The sequence below is a fragment of the Hyaena hyaena genome, unplaced genomic scaffold (assembly GCF_003009895.1).
Source record: "Hyaena hyaena isolate Hyena2069 unplaced genomic scaffold, ASM300989v1 scaffold_9, whole genome shotgun sequence".
NCBI classification, from domain to species: domain Eukaryota; kingdom Metazoa; phylum Chordata; class Mammalia; order Carnivora; family Hyaenidae; genus Hyaena; species Hyaena hyaena.
Genome location: NW_024080641.1, coordinates 7,373,562 through 7,395,232, shown reverse-complemented (window position 1 = coordinate 7,395,232; position 21,671 = coordinate 7,373,562). Strand labels below are relative to the sequence as shown.

At 51.1% G+C, this 21,671-nt stretch overlaps 2 protein-coding genes across 7 annotated transcripts; both read right to left on the bottom strand.

Annotated features, from left to right (window-relative positions):
- Positions 1-1,322: 1,322 nt before the first annotated feature.
- SERTAD3 (SERTA domain containing 3) lies at positions 1,323-5,910 on the bottom strand. Of its 6 annotated transcripts, none has more exons than XM_039245778.1 (3): positions 5,817-5,910; positions 2,495-2,768; positions 1,323-2,118 (listed from the first exon to the last, which is right to left on the bottom strand). In XM_039245778.1, the coding sequence occupies exons 2-3, from the start codon at positions 2,612-2,614 to the stop codon at positions 1,516-1,518; spliced, it is 723 nt and encodes a 240-aa protein (XP_039101709.1). In that variant the 5' UTR covers positions 2,615-2,768; positions 5,817-5,910; the 3' UTR covers positions 1,323-1,515. The 6 variants fall into 6 exon arrangements, with proteins under 6 accessions (XP_039101709.1, XP_039101724.1, XP_039101701.1 ...); XM_039245793.1 differs by lacking the exon at positions 5,817-5,910 and adding an exon at positions 4,162-4,758 and having other exon boundaries at positions 2,546-2,768; XM_039245770.1 differs by lacking the exon at positions 5,817-5,910 and adding an exon at positions 4,162-4,742.
- Positions 5,911-6,790: 880 nt separating this feature from the next.
- On the bottom strand, positions 6,791-21,038 carry BLVRB (biliverdin reductase B). The gene is made up of 5 exons (XM_039245814.1): positions 20,894-21,038; positions 12,007-12,171; positions 11,781-11,870; positions 10,137-10,265; positions 6,791-7,047 (listed from the first exon to the last, which is right to left on the bottom strand). The coding sequence occupies exons 1-5, from the start codon at positions 20,970-20,972 to the stop codon at positions 6,890-6,892; spliced, it is 621 nt and encodes a 206-aa protein (XP_039101745.1). The 5' UTR covers positions 20,973-21,038; the 3' UTR covers positions 6,791-6,889.
- Positions 21,039-21,671: the final 633 nt, after the last annotated feature.

The window sequence follows — 21,671 nt, the reverse complement described above, 5'->3', positions numbered from 1 at the left end:
TGAGAGCCCCAAATCCTTAGCACTTTAACTTCAGTTTCTGCTTCCTAGCCAACAGTTTTCTAGAAAGAACATTTTTTTTTCCAAAATTTTTTAAGCTTGAGAAAGAAAACACAACTTGGGGAGGGGCAGAGAGGGAGAGAGAACTCCAAGCAGGCTCCCCTCTGTCCGGGCAGGGACCAACTGACCCGTAGCTCAAACTCACAAACTGTGTGACATCATGACCTGAGCTGAGATCGAGTCAGACACTTAACCCACTGAGCCACCCAAGAGACCCTAGAAAGATCTATTCTTAATGCAGACTATCTTTGGGCATCTTCTTTCCCCTCTGGGCCCCATCAATACACGGCATACAATGAAGGAAAGGACTTTTAGATGCTAGAGTTACCTATCCTTTGATAGTCTGGGAATTCACGGGACTCAGTTTATTCTCCCGGTGTGCACCCATGTGGCTGGGGAGCTTAAGTGTATGCAAAACACAATAATTGAGAAGCAGTTCCTGGAGGCAGAGTGACTTTGAGTCCTAGCTTTCCTTGCTCTGTGACCTGGAGCAAGTAATCTGGCTTCTCTGAACTTGAGGTTCCTCCTATGTAAAACCGGTTAACAGAATTCTGTATTGTTATGAAGATTAAGTGACCTAATTCAAACAAAGTGGATAGGACAGTACTCTTAACAAGTACTCAGTACATGTTGAATAATATGCCTGCCCCAACTTTGGTAGGGGGTGCATGTGCCCAGGGAACTTACCAGGTCCCTCTCATTGACCTGCTGGCGTTTAGAAACTTTAGGCAACATCACCCCTTCCAAAATACTTTTATTAAAAAAAAAAAAAAAAAGCCATTACAAACAATCAAAAAAATCAAAAAACCCACCACAAAACCCGCCTTTCTTTTAAATAATGTAGCATGGAGAGGTTTGGTTTCCACCCTATTGCACGTGGTCCGGCCTGGTTATGGATCAGGAGGCTGCTGCAACTGGGGTCTTGCCAAAATGAGGTGGGGTTCAACCCTGGGGGGAGGAGGTCCGCCCCTCCTGCTCCCTCGAGCCGCAAGTGGCAAAGTCTGAGTTCCCATAGCAACCAGTCAGCACATCCCGGCCATCATCGGACAGGCCCAGCTTTATCTTCCCTGAGGCCCCAGTGGTCACCAGGGGAGGAGGAACTGGAGGGAAAGGCAGAAGAAATGTGGGAAGTGGGGAACCAGACTCCCGGAAACAGAGTCCGTTAAGGCATCTGGAACAGATAAATTAATTCAGGAAGACCCACCTTCACAGAAGGCTGTGGTAACCAGACAGACACAACACACACACACACACACACACACACACACACACACACACACACGCAAGATGGTTTGTGGAACCCTGAACTGGGAGAAAAGGAGGCCACGGGCACTGCTTAGAGCCCCTGCCAAAACACACACACACACACACACACACACACACACACACACACACGGAGCTGTATCCAGGGATCCAGCCCACTGAGGATGAGATGAAGAGCCCCCCGCCCCCAAAGTGTTAGGACCCCAGAATGATTTCCATAATGTGATCAAGTTCATTCCACTCCCAGGACCCTGGGGCACAGAAGAGGTTGTGAGGAGGCTCCGCCGGGGCCAGCGCAGGTTCCTTCTCCACCGCAGACGTGTCAATGTCCAGAAAGAAGTCATCCAGACCGGAGTCTCCCAGGTACCGGGAGCTCAGGGCTTCCAAGAAGACTGGATCAGGCTGGGGCAGCACTTGGTTCTGGGGGCCCGGGGGAGCCACTGGATTCTGAGGGGACTCTGACTCGTCCATGGAGGTCTCCAGTTCCCTGAGAATAGAGCCGATGGTGGCCGACAGGGAGAAGTCCTCCTCGCCCAGGAAGAGGGGCTCAGGGGGCAGCGCGGGCGCTGGAGCGAGGCAAAGGGCGGCCTGGAGCTGCTGGAGGGTATTGTGGATAAGGACGTGCCTGCGCAGGCTGGGTGCGCGGGGGCCCAGACTTCGCTGGACTTTGTCTAAGGAGATTCGAAGCAGCGCTTGCTGGTGGCTCCGCAGGCTTGCTGGGCCCCAGTCCCACTTCTCATCCTCCTCTTCCTCCTCCAAATCGGAGTGTTTCCTCTTCAAGCCTCCCACCATGATGCCCTGGGGAGAGAAGAGGGGCAAGGCAGACACGGTGGGTCTAGGGCTAGTCCGAATCCCCCATTTCCTGTATGGTTGTTTTGTGGTTAAGCAGACTCCACGCCCAGTGTGGAGCCCACTGTGGGACTTGAACTCAGGACCCTGAGATCCAAACCTGGGTGGAGATATACAGTCAAGACACTTAACCGACAGAGCCACCCACCCAGGCACCCCTGGTTGTTGGCTCATTTTTGGGATCTGAACCTGTTTCCTCATCTCTCAAATGGACATGATATGAATCCCACAGGGTTGAGGAGGAGACTAAATGTACATGATTAAGAAAACAAGATCTGGATCAAAACATAGGTGCGTTTGCACACACCCCCCCCCCCCCACTTACTTGCCTGTGTGGCCTTGAATAGTGAAATTTGCCTCCTTGAGACTCAGTTACCTCAGCTGCAAGATGAGGATCCCGATTCAAGTCCCTGAGTCTTAAAGCTGTTCTTTCTACAACACTCATTTCTTCACAAGTGTCACGTATGACAGCTGTGGGGTACGGAGACCTGGATTGGAGGCAGGCAAACCTGGGTTTGAATTCTGCCTTTGACACTGCTCAGCTGTTTGATCTTTGTTAAGTTATGTGACAGTACCTCTCGGGGTCTCAGTTTCCCCATCTGTAAAATGAGGAATGTAAAAATTCTCACCATATTCTCAAGGAGATCCCGCGTGTAATACACACGGTACCCACAGTTAACGCCTTACGAACAAGAATTTAATGCTATTTGCTCATTCAATATTTACCTATTGCTGCCTGTTGTACTGGAGCCACCGGAGCCCTTTTAGGACACTTATTTGTCGCGACTCTGCTTTTACAGGGAGTGTATTTCTGATCATGCCCTCTTCCTAAGCGACTGGGAGCGCTCCGAAGGGCAGGGAAGGAGCCTCCCTCATTCTCTGAGGCGGCGCCTTCGGCTTCCCCCGAAGCGCGGCCCCACAGGGAAAGCTGCTAAAACTCGACTCAACGCCAGACCCCGCCTTCTCCCTGGATCTCCATTCAACGACCAAGCAGGCAACAATTTGGCCCAGGGGCTTCTGGGAAATGTGGGCCAAGAGCCGCCTGGCACGTGCATTAGCGTTGAGCGTGCACTACAATCCCCAGAGGGCTCCGCACGCCTTTGGGACGAACATCCCCCGCCCTCCCTCAGGGCATGCGCACATGGGCCCAGGGCGGGTGGGGGAAGGGAACCCGGACGTCCAGCTGCCCGGCGCCTGCCGAGCCCCGCCCTCTGCTGCCTCAAGGGCTGCGGGTCTGAGCTCCACGCCCGGAACGCCCCTCCCCCACCCCAGACTCCAGCCCTAAAACTGCTTTCTCTCGGGTTTCGCACCCCAAGAAGGTCCTACATTCTTTCTCAAAACTGCTCTCGGGTCGAGACTCAACCCCCAACACATCGCTCAAAAACTACAAATGCTCTCTGATTTACTCCGTTTGGGAGACTAATTCTGATACCTTCAGCCGTCAACTTTCCCCTATTCTCCTGTCTTTCAAATGCCTTTCGACTTCACCTCCAAACTCTCCCTCTGACCCCAAGACCTGAACACGGGACTCTCCCCAGCACCTTCTCTCCGCCACTGCGTCTCCTTCACCAAGATTCCTTGCTCGTAGGTTGTCTCCGTTTTTCCAAAAGCCCGGATCCCAGCCCCAACCCCTCACAGCTTTTCCAGAACACTAGAGCTCCGAATTCAACCCGCCCGGGAGACACGAATTGTCCTAATCTCCAGATTTCCTGCCCGAAAAGTTCCTTCCTCGGTTCTCTCGCTTCTCCAAACATCCCGTGTCCCAGCTTCAAACTCCCTCCACTTGAAGATCTTGCCCCCAACAACTTCGCCTTCAGTGCGGGATCTCGAATTCAGCCAGTCCCTAAGCCCCACCAGCCCTATCAGTCACCCTTATCTGGGCCCCCCGACTCACGCCCAGACCCCGCCTCCACAACTCTTGGGGGGCGCGCCTCCACCTCCCCTAACCCAAGGCAAATCTCAAGCCAGGTGGCCTCTCTCTCTGTCTCTCACCTCAGCTGCCAGATTCGCAATGACCAAGTCGTGGGACGTCCGCAGCTCTACGACCCAACAGTGCTGGGTACGAGCCTCGCTCACCTCCCCAGGGCCTCTCGGTTTGGCCTCCGGCCCACCCAGCTCCGCCCAGGAGCCGAACCGCGAGTCGCGATTGGCTGGAGCCCTGCCCGCCGCGGGGCGCGGATTGGCTGGGTGGAGCCACCGGTCCGTCGCCAGGAGACGCTCGACCGACCCTCCCTTTCCTTACACCCTAGACCTTTTAAAGGATTCCGACTAGCCCGGGGGCGGGGCCACGTCTCTAGGGTGGAGGGTGGCGGGGACGTCAGAACTGTCTCCTTCAACTCAGCCACTGTCCTCCCTCCAAAGTCGTCAACATTGCTCTCTGCGATTCCCTTATACCAGGTGAGGACCCCGTTGGGGAGCTAGGCTGGTCGGCACGCCCCTCCTCACCCTGCTTTCCGGGCGGGCGGGGCTGAGCCACTCGCGGAGGCCGCGCCCCCGGGGTTCCGAGGGCGGACGCGGCTGGGCGGAGATGGATAACGTAGCCGAAGACTAGCCAATAGTTTGGCGCGGCCTACGTTGCCTGGGCGATCGCAGCCCAGTTCCTGTGCTCCCGCCCTCTCAGTACTTTAGCCCGAGGCCCCTTTCTTAATCTTCGGGACTTCTCTGCACGTCCTGTGCCGGTCTGTCCTGCAACCCCCGACGCCCAGTCCTTCCCCTCTCAGGCTGGCACCGCTGGGAACTCGTTCCTTGCTCGCCACTCCCCTGGGACAAAGTCCAAACTCCTCCCTTTTGCCACAAAGCCCTTCAGGGTCTGGCCTGACACGCACTCCTTGCTCCCTGTGATCCGACCACAGATTTGACTTTCAGTTTTTCTAAAATGACTGCGAGTGCCCGCCCCCACTGTAAACACAGATTTGGTCTGTTTTCTTCCCTGCCTTATCCCCAGTGCTTTAGGTACATAGCAAGTACTCAAAACTGACAATAAAGGGCCTCTGGATCTTTAAACTCAATTTCCCCATCCTGAAAACACCACCTTCACTTCCCAGGCCGCCTCTCACCAGGTCTCATCTCAAAGGTTTCCTCCTCTCAGAAGCCTTCCCTTGATGCTCTGAGTGGGTTTATGACCATTCTGGGCTCCCATGGTGTCCTGGGCTTCCCCCATCCTGGCCCTGACCCCTCTGCCCATGTCTCCCATTCTTGGCCCTGAGGGCTGGTACCAAGGTTATCTCGGCCGGCCGGCGCTTGGTCCATGGCATCACCCAGCGCGTGGACACAAAGGAGGCATCAAGTGCAAGTTCTTTAAATGCCCAATGTAACAGGAGGAGAAACAGGGCAGGAAAAAAAACTAAAAAAAAAAACAAAAAACCCTGAGCTAGTGCCCCGAACCAGGATTGCCCTACTCTCAAAAAAGTTTCACCAAGAGGTGGGGGAGGGAGTTTTCTCCAGGCTGCTCCAGGGAAGGGAGGTTTAAGCCTCCTCAGACCAGTTCTCACCGGTTGGAATTTTGTCATCCAGTCATTCTGCTGCTTGCAGAAGCAATATATGATTGGAATGAGAATTTTTTTTTTTTTTTGGAGGGGAAGGGAGAAGGGGTTAGGTGGGTAGGTGGGGGACACTGGGAAGTAGGGAGAGAGGAGTGGACCACTCACACCTGGGAACAGTGTCTCTGGGGAACATGGGCAGGGGACAGTAGATTCCTGGGTGGCTTAGTTGGTTAAGCGTCCGACTTTCGCTTAGGTCATGATCTCACGTTTCGTGGGTTCGAGCCCCGCGTCGGGGTCTGTGCTGACTGCCAGCTCAGAGCCTGGAGCCTGTTTCAGTCTGTGACTCCCTCTCTCTCTGACCCTCCCCTGCTCACGCTGTCTCTCTCTCTGTCTCCTAGAAATAAATAAAATATTTAAAAAAAAAAAAGGGGGGGGGACAGTAGATTCCAAAGCGGGACATGATTAGGAAAGGGCCATTCTTCCCCCCTCCCCCCCCAATCCTGCCCCTCTTCCAGGGCCCGCATCTCAGAGTTCCGGTCTCATGCATCCTCTCTCCCCTCCATCATGGACTGTCCGCTCTGCTCACCCCCACTCTCTTGCCCTATTCTGTCTTGGTGCCCTGGGGCTCTGGCTTCCACTCTTGCACACTTCTGATCCACATTCACATAGGAGTCAAGGGCAGCTGTAGAACATATAAACCTGACTGCGACCCTCCCCACCCCTCTCCTGCTTCCGTCCTAGCATAGAAGCTCAGAATACAGCTCAAGCTTTTTGCAATGATTCTGCACAATTTAGCTTCCATGTAACACCTCTTGGGGCTTATCACTCCTCCCCTCCGAGCCAAGTCTATTTAACTTGTTTGCTCCTCAAGCCCACTCAGGTAGTTCCGTCAGCCCTCTGGGTCTTCCTCCTTCAGAGCCCTGGCCACTCTGGGTTGTCACTGTCACGGGCAGGGGTGTCTTCCTCACTGGACTGTGAGATCTGTGAAGGGAGGGTCACCCCGGGGGGTCCTCATAGTCCTCACCTGGACTCCACACAGGGCCAGATGAGGAAATTAATGCAAATCTTACACAGAGGCAGCTAGAGACACTGAATCAGCCAGACAAAGCCAGACCGAGGAAGAGTCACAGAGTTGAGTCTTCTAGAACAATGTGAAGCTCTGGGCTCAAGATTTATTGCTCCTTTCCTCTGTTCTCCCCATTTCTCAGAATGCTGTCCTCCGGGATGAGGTGAGGTCCCTAGTCGTACTGGTGGGAGGGGTAGGTGCTGTGCCCGTCGTATTTATCGGTGGTGAGACAGCTCAGCATGAAGTGGCCCAGGTCGTGCTTGGAGATGACCCTTGAGGGCCCTCGTCCATCCAGGGTCACTGAGTAGGCCCCAGTCAGCGGCTGGTCTCCTGCAAGGTAAAGACACAGGGAATGGGTGAAGCAGATGTCCCTTCCCCCTTCCGACAACACGTGATCACTCCAGGGTGCTTACTGCGTGCCCAGCCCAGAGGGTATAGGAGCTAACCCTGTAGGAAACCCTCCCCATGAACAGGATGCCAATCTCTACCCCTAACTTCATTCATTTGATAAATCCTCATCGATGGCCTATTATGAGTCAGGTGCTGGGCACCCAGCAAGGCGCAAAACGGACAAGAACTCTTGCTCTTTGCACGTAGGCATTTCCTAGGAAAAGGCAACAGACAAGGGAGTAAAACAGACAATGTGTTACATGGAGAGAAACAGCAGAGAACGGGCTCAGGACTATTTTACAGATGGACGAACTGAATCTTTACTTTGCAGTTACTTCCCCGGGTTGCAAAGGTGGACTTCCCAGGGGCAAAAGCTAGATTTGCTCTGGGTCCTTCCGTCTAGAGGCATAACTTGGCTGTTAGGAGGGCATCTCTTGGCTGTATTATGACAGTGACCAACTTCATTTAGGGATCAAATACAGCCTGCCAGTGCGGGGACACACCCTCACCCAAGTGGCATTCCTTCCAACCATGTTTAATCTGAGCCTGGGAGAAAACAAGCAGAGAAATCCAGAACATGGGATTTTAGAAAGAGTCCTGGCTTAGTTAATTTTATGGGACATATTTTTAATTTTTTTCAATGTTTATTTAGTTTTGAGAGAGAGAGAGTGCCAAGTGGGGGAGGAGCAGAGAGAGAGGGAGACAGGATCCAAAGCGGGCTCTGCGCTAACAGCACAGAGCCTGCCGCGGGGCTCAAACTCATGAACTGTGAGATCATGACCTGAGCCAAAGTTGGACGCTTAACCATCTGGGCCACCCAGGCGCCCCTAGGAGACATATTTTTAAAAAGAGAGATGGAGAATTGTTCCAGATTCAAGACATGATCCTTGGTGAGATCCTGACCTTGTAGGGAGGGGAGGTTGAAATATCTATCTCCTCTATTTCTCTCTCTATCTCTAGAGAGAGAGAAAGGGAGGGAGAGGGAGAGAAGAATCCCAATTGGGCTCCCTGGTGACACAGGGCTCAATCCCATGACTCGTGAGATCATGACCTGAGCCTAAACCAAGAGTTGGATGCTTAACCGACTGAGCCACTCACGTGGCCCTAAAAATTTTATTTAAAAAATTTTTTTAATTTTTTTTTTTCCCCTGAGAGAGAGAGACAGCATGAGCAGGGGAGAGTCAGAGAGAGAGGGAGACACAGAATCTGAAACAGGCTCCAGTCTCTGAGCTGGCTGTCAGCACAGAGCTGGATATGGGGCTCGAACCCCCGAACTGTGAGATCATGACCTGAGCCGAAGTCGGATGCTTAACCAACTGAGCCACCCAGGCACCCCTAAAATTTTTATTTTTAAGTAATCTCTACACCCGACATGGGGCTCGAACCCACAACCCCAAAATCAAGAGTCACGGCTCTTCTGACTGAGCCAGCCAGGCTCCCCAATATTTTTTAACAATCAGAAAAATTTAAATATGGAATGGACACTAAATGGCGTGGTAGAGTTAATGTCCATTCCCTTGATGCAATAATGGTGCTGTGGGTCATTCCCAAAGATGTATCATCTTGGGGGATGCCTATCAAAGTTCTAGGAGTGAAATGTGATGATGTCTGCAACTTATTCTCAAATGGTTCATTTCAGCCAAAAAAAATTTAAATATGTATATATGCACACATATTATAAAAAATATATATACTGCACATGTATATCACATATACACACTAGATACATGCACAAATATATTGCACACATGCACTCATGTATTACATGAGTGTACAAAAGATAAAGGAAACAGCAGAATGGTAATTGAATCCAGATGAAGGGCTTACGGATTTTCATAAACCTTTAATGGCTTCAACTTTTCTGGAGGTTTCAAAGTTTTTACACACACACTACAAAAGAAAAACAACAAACAAACCAAAAACAACTAACTAAAAAAAGGTATTGTGTTGAATAAATTTTAGGCATGATATCTCTGGGTTTCACTTCAAACCCTGGAGGTCAGGAAGCAATATTATGAGCCCTGTTCAGAGATGAGAAAACTGAGGGACAGAAACCTCAGGCCTGAAGTCCACACAGTGCTGGGGGCTGGGATTTTCACCTGGAAGGGGACACACTTCATATGCAAGAGACATTTGCATATAGAAGGAATTTGTGGAATGAATGAATGAATGAGTCTCTCCCTGTGTCTGACTCTCCCTGTGTCTCTCTCAAGGTGGATTCCAGCCCTGGGAGAAGAAAAGATGGTATAGGTATGGTTTATTGATTCTCTCCACACCAGCACCCTGAAATATCATTTACCTGACATATTTACTGAACATCTACCTCATGCCAAGCCCTGCTCTGGGCACTAGGAACACAGCTGTGAGCAAAATAAGACAGGGGCGCCTGGGTGGCTCAGTCAGTTAAACTTCTGACTTTGGCTCAGGTCATCATCTCACAGCTCCTGAGTTTGAGCCCCGTCTCAGGCTCTGTGCTGACAGCTCAGGGCCTGAAGCCTGCCTTGGATTCTGTGTTTCCCTCTCTCTCTGCCCCTCCCCTGCTTGCGCTCTGTCTCTCTCAAAAATAAATAAAATACTAAATAAGGGGATGCCTGGGTGGCTCAGTCAGTTAAGCGTCTGACTTCGGCTCAGGTCGTGATTTCGTGGTTCATGAGTTCAAGCTCCGTGTTGGGCTCTGTGCTGACAGCTCAGAGCCTGGAGCCTGCTTCAGGTTCTGTGTCTCTCTCTCTCTCTTCTCCTCTGCCACTCACGCTCTCTCTCTCTCAAAAAAATGAATAAACATTTAAAAAATTAAAAAAGAATCCTAAATAAGGGTTGTTTTACATTTCTAAATTTGGGGTGGTTGGTTAAACAGAGGTCACAGAAAAGGGTGTTAGAAAGGAGATACACTCAAGCAATAAAGAGGATAGAAAGCGCAGGGGGAAGGTTTGCGATTTTACACAGGCCAGGGAAGGCCTGGCAGATCTCATCATCTGACGGGAGGGGACAGGCTGGTGGCAACCCCGCCCCCGGGTGCCAGCCCCACTTACCTATGTGTGGCGGCATCACAGCCACATACTTTAGGCCAGACTCCTGCAGCACCTTGTGCATCCGGATGTGGTCATCCGTCACGTCCTGCAGTCGCGGGGGCACCTTGGCCGGGTCCCACAGCAGGAAGGCTTGGGGGACACAAGGCAGGGTAAGCCAGGGCTTAATGACAGCCTGGCCAGGTCCACAGCCTGCCGGTCTTATGCCAGGACGAAACCCTGCGGGGGCTCCCCACTGCCTCCCAGTTGTCCCGGCTTCCGTTCTCACGGCCATGTGTAAGGGCTGACCCTGTCTCCCCACCTGCCTCCTGGCTGGGTCAGCAGCCTCCTCCCTGGTCTTCCCCCTCCCCCACCCCCCTACCTGCTCGCTGCTCACAGCCAACGGGGCCTGTGCACACCCAGAGGGTTGGAGCTCACCTGCGGCCCCGCCTCACTCGCGGTAAAAGCGGAGTCCCCAGCTGGGCCCACGAGGCCCCACCAGATCTGGCACCATTAGCCCCCTGACCTGAGTGCCCGACACTCTCTTTCACTCACTCTGCCCCAGCCACGCTCGCACCTCTGAGCCTTCGCAATTGCTGATCCCTCTGCCCTTCCTTAGTGGGTTCCTCCCTGGGGAGGATGAAGGCAACGTGTGGAGGCCGTGGTTCCACAGCCTGTGTGAACGCAGGTCAGCCAGTGGGTCTCCCCGTGCACCCACTCCCTTCCATACAAGGGAGGCATAAGAACAGCTCCTATTGAGGCGCCTGGGTGGCTTAATCGGTTAAGCGTCCGACTTCAGCTCAGGTCATGATCTCATGGTTCGTGGGTTCGAGCCCTGCGTCGGGCTCTGTGCTGACAGCCAGCTCAGAGCCTGGAGCCTGCTTTAGATTCTCCCCCCGCCCCCCAGAAATAAATAAAAAAACATTAACAAAAATTTTTTTAAAAAAGAACAGCTATTGTTAACTGAGCACCTACTATGTGCCACTAGGAGTATAAATACTCAGAATTTTGTGACGATTAAGTGGCACTCCTCCCTAAGGTACTCAGATGGTGCCTAGCACACAGTAAGTGCTCACTGAATGCTGTTAGCATTCACTGCTCTTGTTATGCCTGTTGCCTGTACTGTCTTTTGGATTATTTGAGACACGGGTTGTTTAATGTCCATCTCCTCATAAACTGGGAGCTCTGTGAGGGTAGGGAGCGGGTCCATGTATTCATGGCTCTGTCATTTCTGATCGGAGGCTTTCTCTGCCCCTCTCTCGGGCTGGCTGGGTCAGGTGCCTCCTCTGGGCTTCCAGAGTCCTCTAGGCCGCCCCTGTTCTGGCCCTGACCCTTCTGCCTGTGCTGCTTCATCTCGGCCCTGACTACTCTGGCCTATCACACTGTGTGTGGTGAGGGGCCTGTTTACCGCTTCCCTCCCGTCTGTGAGACCCATGAATACAGGGCCCAGGGCTTTATTGGTCACCACTGTGTCCCTAGCATCACCCAGCAAGGTTCCCGCACACAGTCGATGCTCAGTAAGTGCACAGTAACTTGAGACGGCTCCAATGCCAACTTGTGTTGGCTCCTTGCATTTGGATGGCTCCAAAGCCCCTTGGCTGCCTGTCCAGTACCTATTCACCCCCCACGCCCACCCTTCAGCCCCATCCCTACGATCCCACCACCCACCCGAGGTGCAGGCCACGACCTTGTTCACACCATGGGCCTTCATGGCCGCCACAATGTTCCGGGCGCCCTCGGACATAACTGTGGTAGGACCTTAGAGAGGACAGAGAGTGGCAGTCACTAGCAGGTGGCGGTGGTGGCGGGGGTGGCAGGGGTGGGGCCGGGGGCGGGGGTGGCGCTGGGGGCCGAGGTGCAGGGGTGGGCCGTGGGCAGAGAGGGGGCTCAGTACTGAGATCATTGCGGGTGCCCAGCAACACGATGACAGCGTCCTGCCCAGCCACGGTCTTGTCTACATCAGCCGCATGCAAAACGTCACCCACTACCACGTGGGCTGGCTGGGGCCCCTCTGGGGGCAGCCTGGAGGCATCCCGCACCAGCACTGTCACCTCATAACCTGTGGGCAAAGAAGGGCAGAGAAGCAGGTCAGTAGGCGTGTGGGCTGGTGCTCCCAGGCTCCAGGGCTGCGTCCCAGAGGGTGTCATGAACCCCCAAATCTGTCCCCCTGGTCCCTTGTTATGGGAAGTGGTCTTGACACATTTTTTAAAGGCCTGTTTATTTATTTTTATTTTTAATTAAAATAATTTTTTTTAATTTTTAAAAAATGTTTTATTTATTTCTGAGAGAGAGACACACACACAGACACACACACACAGACACACACACACACACACACACACACACAGTGTGAGCAGGGGAGGGTCAGAGAGAGAGGGAGATACAGAATCTGAAACAGGCTCCCAGCTCTGAGCTGGCTGTCAGCACAGAGCCTGACATGGGGCTCGAACCCACGAACTGTGAGATAATGACCTGAGCCTAAGCTGGATGCTTAACTGACTGAGCCACCCAGGCACCCCTAAAATAAAATTTTTAATGTTTATTCATTTTTTGAGAGAGAGAGACAGAGTGTGAGTGACGGAGGGACAGAGAGAGAGGGAGACACAGAATCCAAGGGAAGCTCCAGGCTCTGAGGTGTCAGCACAGAGCCCGATGTGGGGCTCGAACCCACAAACCGTGAGACCATGACCTGAGCCAAAATTGGGACTTAACTGACTGAGCCACCCAGGTTCCCCAAAGGTTTATTTATTTTTGAGAGAGAGAGAGAACGAATGCAGTAGGGGCAGAGAGAGAAGGGGACAGAGGATCCAAAGCAGGCTTAGCACTGACCGCACAGAGCCCGTTGCGGGGCTCGAACTCATGTTTGGGACCCAGAGATCATGATCTGAGCCGAAGTCAGACACTCAACCGACTGAGCCACCCAGGCACCCCGCTCTTCAAACATTTCTGCTGGCATACTCACAGTTGACATTTAGCTGGTTGTTAAAATAGGACAATACCTTCATGCCGGTTTATAAATAACTTGTGCTGATGCCTCCAAGGCCCGCCCCCAGAACTCCCCGGACTTCTCCACTCGCCAGCACCTAAAGGGTTAAAGCCTGGCATCATACTGGTCTATGTCCCCCATCCACGGCCGTGGAGGAAAAATGAGGTACAGAGGAAAACATGAGTTGCCCAAAGGTTGTCCAGTGCCGGGAATGGTCCCCCAGGCTCAACCCTAACCCTAACCCTAAGCCTAACCCTAACCCAGGTCATGACCTCATGGTTCATGAGTTCGAGCCCCGCGTCAGGCTCTGTGCTGACAGCTCAGAGCCTGGAGCCTGCTTCGGGTTCTGTCTCTCCCTCTCTCTCTGCCCCTCTCCCGCTCACACTCCGTGTCTCAAAAATCAGTGAACATTAAAAAAATTTTTTTAATAACTGGAATAAAATAAAGTTCACACCCAACATATTTCTTCCTTTGTTCTAAACAATGGCAAAGGATGTTAATATTTGGTTCTATGGAAATAATGATATTAAAATACTATTAATTGTGGTCTCTGTTATGGACTAAATGTGTGTGCCTTACCCCCCTAAATTCATATGCCAAAGCTCTAGCCTCCAACGGGATGGCATTTGGACATGGGGCCTTTGATTACGTTTTGATGAGGTCATGAGGGTGGGGACCCCATGACGGGATTAGTGTCCTTAGAAGAGAAGACAGACCAGAGCTCTTTCTCCAGTATGTGAGGATCAGGCAAGAAGTCAGCTGTCTGCGCCCAGGAAGAGGGCACTCATCAGAAGTCAAGTCTATTACTACTTTATCTTGGACTTCCCAGCCTCCAGAACTACGAGAAATAAGTATCTATTGTACACCACCAGCCCATGGTATTTTGTCATAGCAGCCCAAGCTGACTAAGACAGCCTCTAAATATCATTCTTGTGATAAATGAACCAGAGCTCCTTAGAGAAAGGACGAGATGAGGCTGAAATGTCTTGTACCGTCGGCTGGTAAGGCAGCGCTTCAAGAATGATGGCGCCATGTTGAAAGGACCCAGAGGCCACTTGAAGGAGTTCTCATTGGAAAAATCAGGGACAATATGATTCGTTCAAAAGAATACTGACGAGGGGCGCCTGGGTGGCTTAGTCGGTTAGGGGTCCGACTTTCGCTTAGGTCATGATCTCATGGTTCGTGGGTTCGAGCCCCGCGTCGGGCTATGTGCTGACTGCCAGCTCGGAGCCTGGAGCCTATTTCAGAGTCTGTGTCTCCCTCTCTCTGACCCTCCCCTGCTCACGCTGTCTCTCTCTCCCTCTCTCTCCTAGAAATAAATAAAAATATTAAAAAAAAAAAATAGAGAATACTGACGAAGAGGGATGCCTGAGTGGCTCAGTTGGTTAAGCATCCAGCTCCGGCTCAGGTCATGATCTCACAGTTTATGAGCTCGAGCCCTGCATCGGGTGAGTTCGAGCCCAGCTTCTGGCTTCACATTGACAGTGGGGAGACTGCATGGGATTCTCTCTCTCCCTCTCTCTCTCTGCCTCTTGATCACTCACACTCTCTCTCTCTCTCTCAAAAGTAAATAAATAAAAATTTTTAAAAATGGTTAAGTTGGGGGCATCTGGGTGGCTCAGTCGGTTAAGCATCCGACTTCGGCTCAGGTCATGATCTCACGGTTCGTGGGTTCGAGCCCTGCGTTGGGCTCTGTGCTGACAGCTCAGAGCCTGGAGCCTGTTTCTGATTCTGTGTCTCCCTCTCTCTGACCCTCCCTTGCTCACGTTCTCTCTCTCTCTCTCTCTCTGTCTCTCAGAAATAAACAAAACATTAAAAATTAAAAAAAATGGTTAAGATGGTAAATTAAAAAAAAAAGAATACTGACAAAGAATTTAAACACATCAAATATTTAAAAATCTGTGAGTTCATAATGATACTAACAAAGACACCTCATTAGTCATCACCAACAGTTGCCAGAGGATTAGTTCATTATTCAGAAAATGGTAAAAGGAAGGAAAAACAACAAAATTGTTCTATTTCTCTTGACAGCTGTCATGTATTTTAAAAACAAGTGATGGGAGATTTGAATACTCTGGAGCCATGATGATGAAAATAATGACAAATGGGGGAGGGGCGCCTGGGTGGCTCAGTCGGCTAAGCGACCGACCTCGGCTCCGGGGGCTGTGCTGAAGGTTCGGAGCCTGGAGCCTGTGTCAGATTCTGTGTCTCCCTCTCTCTCTGCCCCTCTCTCACTCGCACTCTGCCTCTCTCAGAAATAAACATAAAAAGAGAGAGTGAAAGAGAATCAATAGAATGAGAGGAAACTTTCGCAAATCAAACATCTGATAAAGGGCTTGTATTTAGAATACATAAAGGACTCCTACGACTCAATAATAAAAAGATAAAAACCCAACTAAAAATTGGGCAAAACACACGAATAGAGACTTTTCCAAAGAAGATACACGAGTGGCCAATAAATACATGAAAAGATCCTGAACACCCTTAGTCATCGGGGAAATGCAAATCAAAACCACGAGATGCAACTTCACACCCACTAGAATGGCTGTGATAAAAAAGACATTAGCTGCTGGTGCACATGCGTTGAAGCTAAAACCTCACACGCTACTGATGGGTGTATGAATGATGCAGCTAGCTGGTTTGGAAAACAGTCTGGTAAGTTCCTCAAAAGGATAAACATGAAGTTAGCCTATGACTCAGCCTTTTCACTCCTAGGTATGTGTCCAAGGGAAATGAAGACATATGTTCGTACAAAAACTTGTACGTGATTTCATAGAGGCATTATTCATACTAGCCCCAAATGGAAACAACCCAAAGGTCCATCGACTGCATGGATAAATAAAATGTGATCTACCCAGTACAATGTACATAATAGTATTAGGCAGTAAAAAGAAATGACATACTGATAGGTGCACCCTTTGAAACAATGTTTTTTTCCTAAGTGAAAGAAGCCAGTGGAAGCCAGTCACAAAGAGCCATGTAATGTACCATTCCATTCATATGAAATGTCCAGAACAGGTAAATGGGTACAAAGAGAAAGTAGATGAGCAGTTGCCTACGTCTGGGGGAGGAGTTAAGAAGGAAAATGGAGGGGGTGACTCCTAGGGATTTCTTTTTGGGGTGATGAAAATGTCCCATGGGCACCTGCGCGGCTCAGTCGGTTAAGCGTCCGACTTCGGCTCAGGTTATGATCTCACGGTTCATGAGTTTGAGCCCCGCATCGGGCTCTGTGCTCACAGCTCAGAGCCTGGAGCCTGTTTCGGATTCTGTGTCTCCCTCTCTCTGCCCCTCCCCTGCTCATGCTCTCTCTCTCTCTCTCTCCTTCTCTCTGTTTCTCAATAATAAATAAAAACATTTAAAAAAAAGCATAGAACTGAAACATACAAATAAAAAGTTGAGGGGAGTGCCTAGCACAGGAAGGGGCGGGATGTGGGGCTGGCTGTTCCTGTACTTTTTAATCATCTCACAAGGTTATTTCCTGTCCTGGGTGAGTCCTCCCTGGGCTCCTGGCCCCGGTCTCATCCCCTCCCATCCATATGCCACACGGCGGCCAGATAGAGCTTTCCACAGTTGTATAGGAGTCCCCGACTGCTCATATCCCTCCCAGGACCCCCTCAGTGCCCGGGGATAAAGTCTCTGGTCCTCATGACAGCCTTCCAGCCCCCCGGGGTCTGGCCTCTCCTCCTCTCCGGCCTGTTCTGGAGCCACTACCCTCTTCACCCACCGCACTTCTAAGTTCTCCAAATGTATCACGGCTTCCTGCCTCCGGGCCTTTGCACATGCTGTTCCCTCTGCCGGGAGCACCCTCGATCCTTTCTCCAGGCCCCCATCTGCTGGTGTTTCCTCTGTCACTGTCTTACTTATGCTGCCCTGGAGTAAATAATGGCCCTGCAGGTCAGGAGACGTTGGCATATTCGTCACCATCTCCCTGACGGTTTATAAACACAAAAGCACAGGGGTGCCTGGCTGGCTCAGTCATTACAGCATCCAACTCTCGATCTTAGGGTTGTGAGTTTGAGCCCTATGCTGGGCATGGAGTCTACCTAAAAAACAAACAAACAAACAATCTATATAATATTAACACAAAAGCACAGGCTTTACTGTCCTGTGGAGCTGGGTTCAAACTCCAGCTATACCAGGAAGTGGCTGAGGAACCAAAGGAAACCCCTTCCCTGGTTGGACCTCAGCTTTCTCCCCAAAGGGAAAATGAGAATTCCCAGTGTCCCCACCCTGTGCGAACCCCCTTTCGGAAGGGAATGGCTATCCTCACACACATCAGGGAGCAGGGGGGTTTTCAGGGTGCCAGTGTGGGCCTGGGTTAACTACCAACGGTTAAAACGGACCTTAGTAAATTGTGAGCGCTCGGGGTTGGGGGGGTGGGGAGAAAAATGTTCTCATGGAGAGTGAGAGCTTTGACACACGCTCCGTAAAAAGGTGCCCGTTAGGGGCGCCTGGGTGGCTTAGTCGGTTGAGCGTCCGACTTTCTCTTGGGTCATGATCTCGCAGTTCGTGGGTTCGAGCCCCGCGTCGGGCTCTGTGCTGACTGCCAGCTCAGAGCCTGGAGCCTGTTTCTGAGTCTGTGTCTCCCTCTCTCTCTGACCCTCCCCTGCTCACGCTGTCTCTCTCTCTCTCCTAGAAATAAATAAAAATATTTAAAAAAAAAAAAAAAGGTGCCCGTTAGTGTTATATTATTGCTGATTAATGACATTTATTGAGAACCTCTTATATGCCAAGTGCTGTGCTAAGTTTTTTCCATAGATGAGTGGTATTTTGTCCAAAAAAATTTTTTTTAATGTTTATTTATTTATTTGAGAGAGAGAGAGAGAGAAACATGAGTGGGAGAGGGGCAGAGAGAGAGGGAGACTGAGAATCTCAAGCAGGCTGTGCTCTGTCAGCACAGAGACCGACCTGGGCTCAATCTCACAAACCGTGAGATCATGACCTGAACCAAAATGAAGAGTCAGTTGCTTAACTGACTGAGCAACCCCTGTGCTCCTGTTACCAAAAGAAATTTTTTATTTTTTTTATTTTATTATTTATTTTTTTAAATATCACCCAGGCGCCCCAACCAAAAGAAATTTTTTAAACAACCCACATTTAAATGTAAACTTCAATAGCCACAGGTCACTAGTGGCTACCATACCAAACAGCATAGCTTTAGAATTTACAGATTTCGGGGGCACCTGGGTGGCTCAGTCGGTTGGGCTCTGGTCATGATTTCACTGTTCGTGGGTTCCAGCCCTGCATGGGGTTCTTTGCTGTCAGTGCAGAGCCTGCTTTGGATCCTCTGTTCCCCCTCTCTCTGCCCTTCCCCTGCTCATGCTTGCTCTCTCTCAAAAATAAACATTAAAAAAAAAAAGAATTCACATACTTTACCCTTTAGAAAAAAACGAGAGCATTGGTAAGGTACTTCCAATTTTTTTTTCTTTTTTTTTTTACAAATCGCTTTATATTTTTCTGTTAATTTTTTTATTTTGAAATAAATTTTTAAAAAAAGAAAGAAATTCAATTGTATAGGAAAGTTGGAAGCCTTCAATTCTCATCTTTGCTTTTGCTTTATCTTTCTCTCTGTGTGTATAATATATAACATACGTAATTATATGTGTATAAACTCACACACACACAAACACACACAAAGTTTTTTCCTATTTGAGACTAAGTTGTAGAGATCATGCCCATTTTAAGCTTTTTTGATCTCAACCCTCAGTCCAAAACAGATTTCCATGTCTAACCTACTATATACAAATCCATGCATATATAATTGAAAGAAATTTCATAAAGTCTATATTTAACATGTGATATACTCTGAAACCTTTATGACCAATTAAATATATTTCAGAACTCACTATGACCCACAGTTTGAAAAGCACCAGATTGCAGCAACCCTTAAAGGTATTATTACATGCCCATTTTGAAGATAGGGGAATTGAGGCAATTTTAAGTTAACTGAGCCAAGTTCACACAGCTATGAGTTCACTCAGCCAAAAGAGGTTATGGCTCTCAGCATTTTCCACATATTATCTCATTTAATCATTGCAAGCACCCCAAAACAAGCACTAGTATTCTTTAAAATAATTTTTTGGGGGGTATGGGTGTCTCAGTCCGTTAAGCGGCAGACTCTGGCTGGGGTCACGATCTCACAGTTGGTGAGATCGAGCTCTGCGTAGGGTTCTGTGCTGACAGCTCAGAGCCTGGAGCCTGCTTTGGATTCTTTGTCTCCCTCTCTCCCTGCCCCTCCCCCGCTCTCTCTGTCTCTCTCTCTCAAAAACAAACATTTAAAAAGTTAAAAAATATTTTTTAAAAGTAACCTCTATGCCCAGTGTGGGGTTCGAACTCACGACCCTGAGCTGAGGAGTCGCACGCTCTACTGCTGAGTTGGCCAGGCACCCAAGTGCTACTAGTTGTATCCCCACTTTCCAGTTATCTGGGTACACAGACGACAACGAGGCTTTCATCGATGGGGGTGGTAAGTGGCAGAGCTGGGATTTGAACGCAGGCAGGCTGGTGCCAGTTTATAGAATCACTGAGGTAAATAAAGCTCTCCTTTTCCTGATGGAGACAGCAAGCCTCAGAGGCTCACTGTGGCTCTGAAGAGACTTGTGGGAGCCACCGTGAGAAGGCAGGGCCTCCCTTAGGCCTTGGCTCTCAGTTCCCTGGGGTGCAGTCCCAACGGTGACCAGCAGGGTGGACAAGTGGAATTCAGCAGAATTCAGGATAAAGGGTAAGGTAGGAACATGGGAATCCAGCTCCTCAGGGTGACTCAGCACCTCTCAACTTCTCCCTCTTACTTCCTCCCCGAGAAATGATTATCAGCAAATTTCTTTCTCCGTCCCCACAAATCAGGACCCTGACGAGCCTTCCTGGAGAGGGAGAGGGCAGTGGGCCTGATGAGGAACTGTCAGGCGGAGTCCCTCCAAGGGAGGCCTGGGCTAGGAGACAATAGAGAGTGGGATCCTGGGAGCCTTCACCCTCTGGGGGCACCCAGATAGTCAATATCTTCAGAGTCACTGAGACCAGCAAGGGTGGGGCCCTATATCTGGAAGTCCCAGGCACGGCCAGGGGGTGGTGAAGTCTGGATGGTGGAGGCAGGGGAGGCCGCAGGACGTTTATCCTCATTCTTGGGGGCAACTGTGAATTTGCAGCTCTCACCCACTTTCCCAGAACCAGCACCCAAATCTTCACTTACGTCTCCATTATCCTCTTTCCAGAAGGTGCTCATAGCAACTGGCCGCCCAGCCTTCTAAAGTTCCAGCCTTGGTGCCCAGGGCACAAGCCAGTGAACTTTTGGCGGCTAAGAGCACGGGCCGGGTTCAAGTCCCAGCACCACCACTTTCCAGCGGTCCCATATTGGGCAAGTCCCTCTCTGGGCCTTAGTTTTCTCTGTTAAGTTGAAGTGATACCGGCACCCATGATACCGGCACCCACGGCAGGTGAGCGCTGGGAGGATTCAATACCAGGGAAGAGCGGTAGCGGCTGGGAGTCCGGCGCCTTCTGGCTTAGGAAGCCCTCGCTGGGTGCGCTAACAACCACAACTACAACGACAACATTGCCTAAGAGCATTGTATTTAAACCTGTCACTGGAATCCCTCTGCCTCCCAGGGCCAATTCCTAGTCCTCGGACTCATAAAATTGGATCTCACAGCGTCCCCCATTTCTGTCCCCGTCGCCACCTGCTTTGCCCCTAGGTCACAAACCAAAGCACTGATGGCCCAACCAGCCTCTCCCGGATCCCAGGATGCCCCTTCCTAATGAGGGGCATGTGCACCCCCCCCCCCCCGGCCACCCCAGCTCATGCCTGCTTCCACCGCCTGCGCCAGGGTGGTGAGCCCGGTTCTGCCCGTGGCACCGAAGATGGCAATCTTCTTGACGGTCATCCTGAGGGCTCGTGGGAGTACAAGGCCACGGAGTTGCACGACGCGCGGGAACTGGCCGGCTGCTGGGCCGGCCTCTCGGTCCTTCTCCGGGGGGAGGGACAGGGCGGGGCTGGCACAGAAGGCCACGCCTCAGCCTGCCTCGGGGCTCCGGGTAGAGGCCGGGGGCGGGGCCTAACAGGCCACGCCTCTAGCCGGGAAGAACGCGGGGGGCGGGACAGCAGTCTGCGGGTCTCTGCCTGCCGTCCAGCACCGCCCCCTCCGCCTGCCACTTAGAGTGGGAGGCGTGGCCTTATCTGGCCAACTGGGAGGAGCGTGGGTGGACCTCAGTGCCCCGCCTCTGCGCTCTAGCCGGGGGCGGGGTGAGCTCGGGCCACGCCCACCGACCTCTCCTAGCTCTCGCCCCCTCTCCTAGGGCCTGAGGCTGACCTGGGACTCACCACGTGCCCCAAAACCTTTTGGAAGCTGCATAGGAGAAAATGAGGGAGGGTGTGACACTAACTGTGTGTGTATGTGCCCATGTGACTATGCGTGACTGTGACTAGCCCCAAGGGAGAGCAAGATTGTGGATGACACCATGTGCCATCCTCTGTGTAGCACTGTGTTACAGTATGAGACTGAGAGACGTGTGGCAAACATTGATGCTGTTCTTTTGTGACCTTGTGGTTCCACTGTGGGTGACCCTGTGTCAGTCTGTGATGC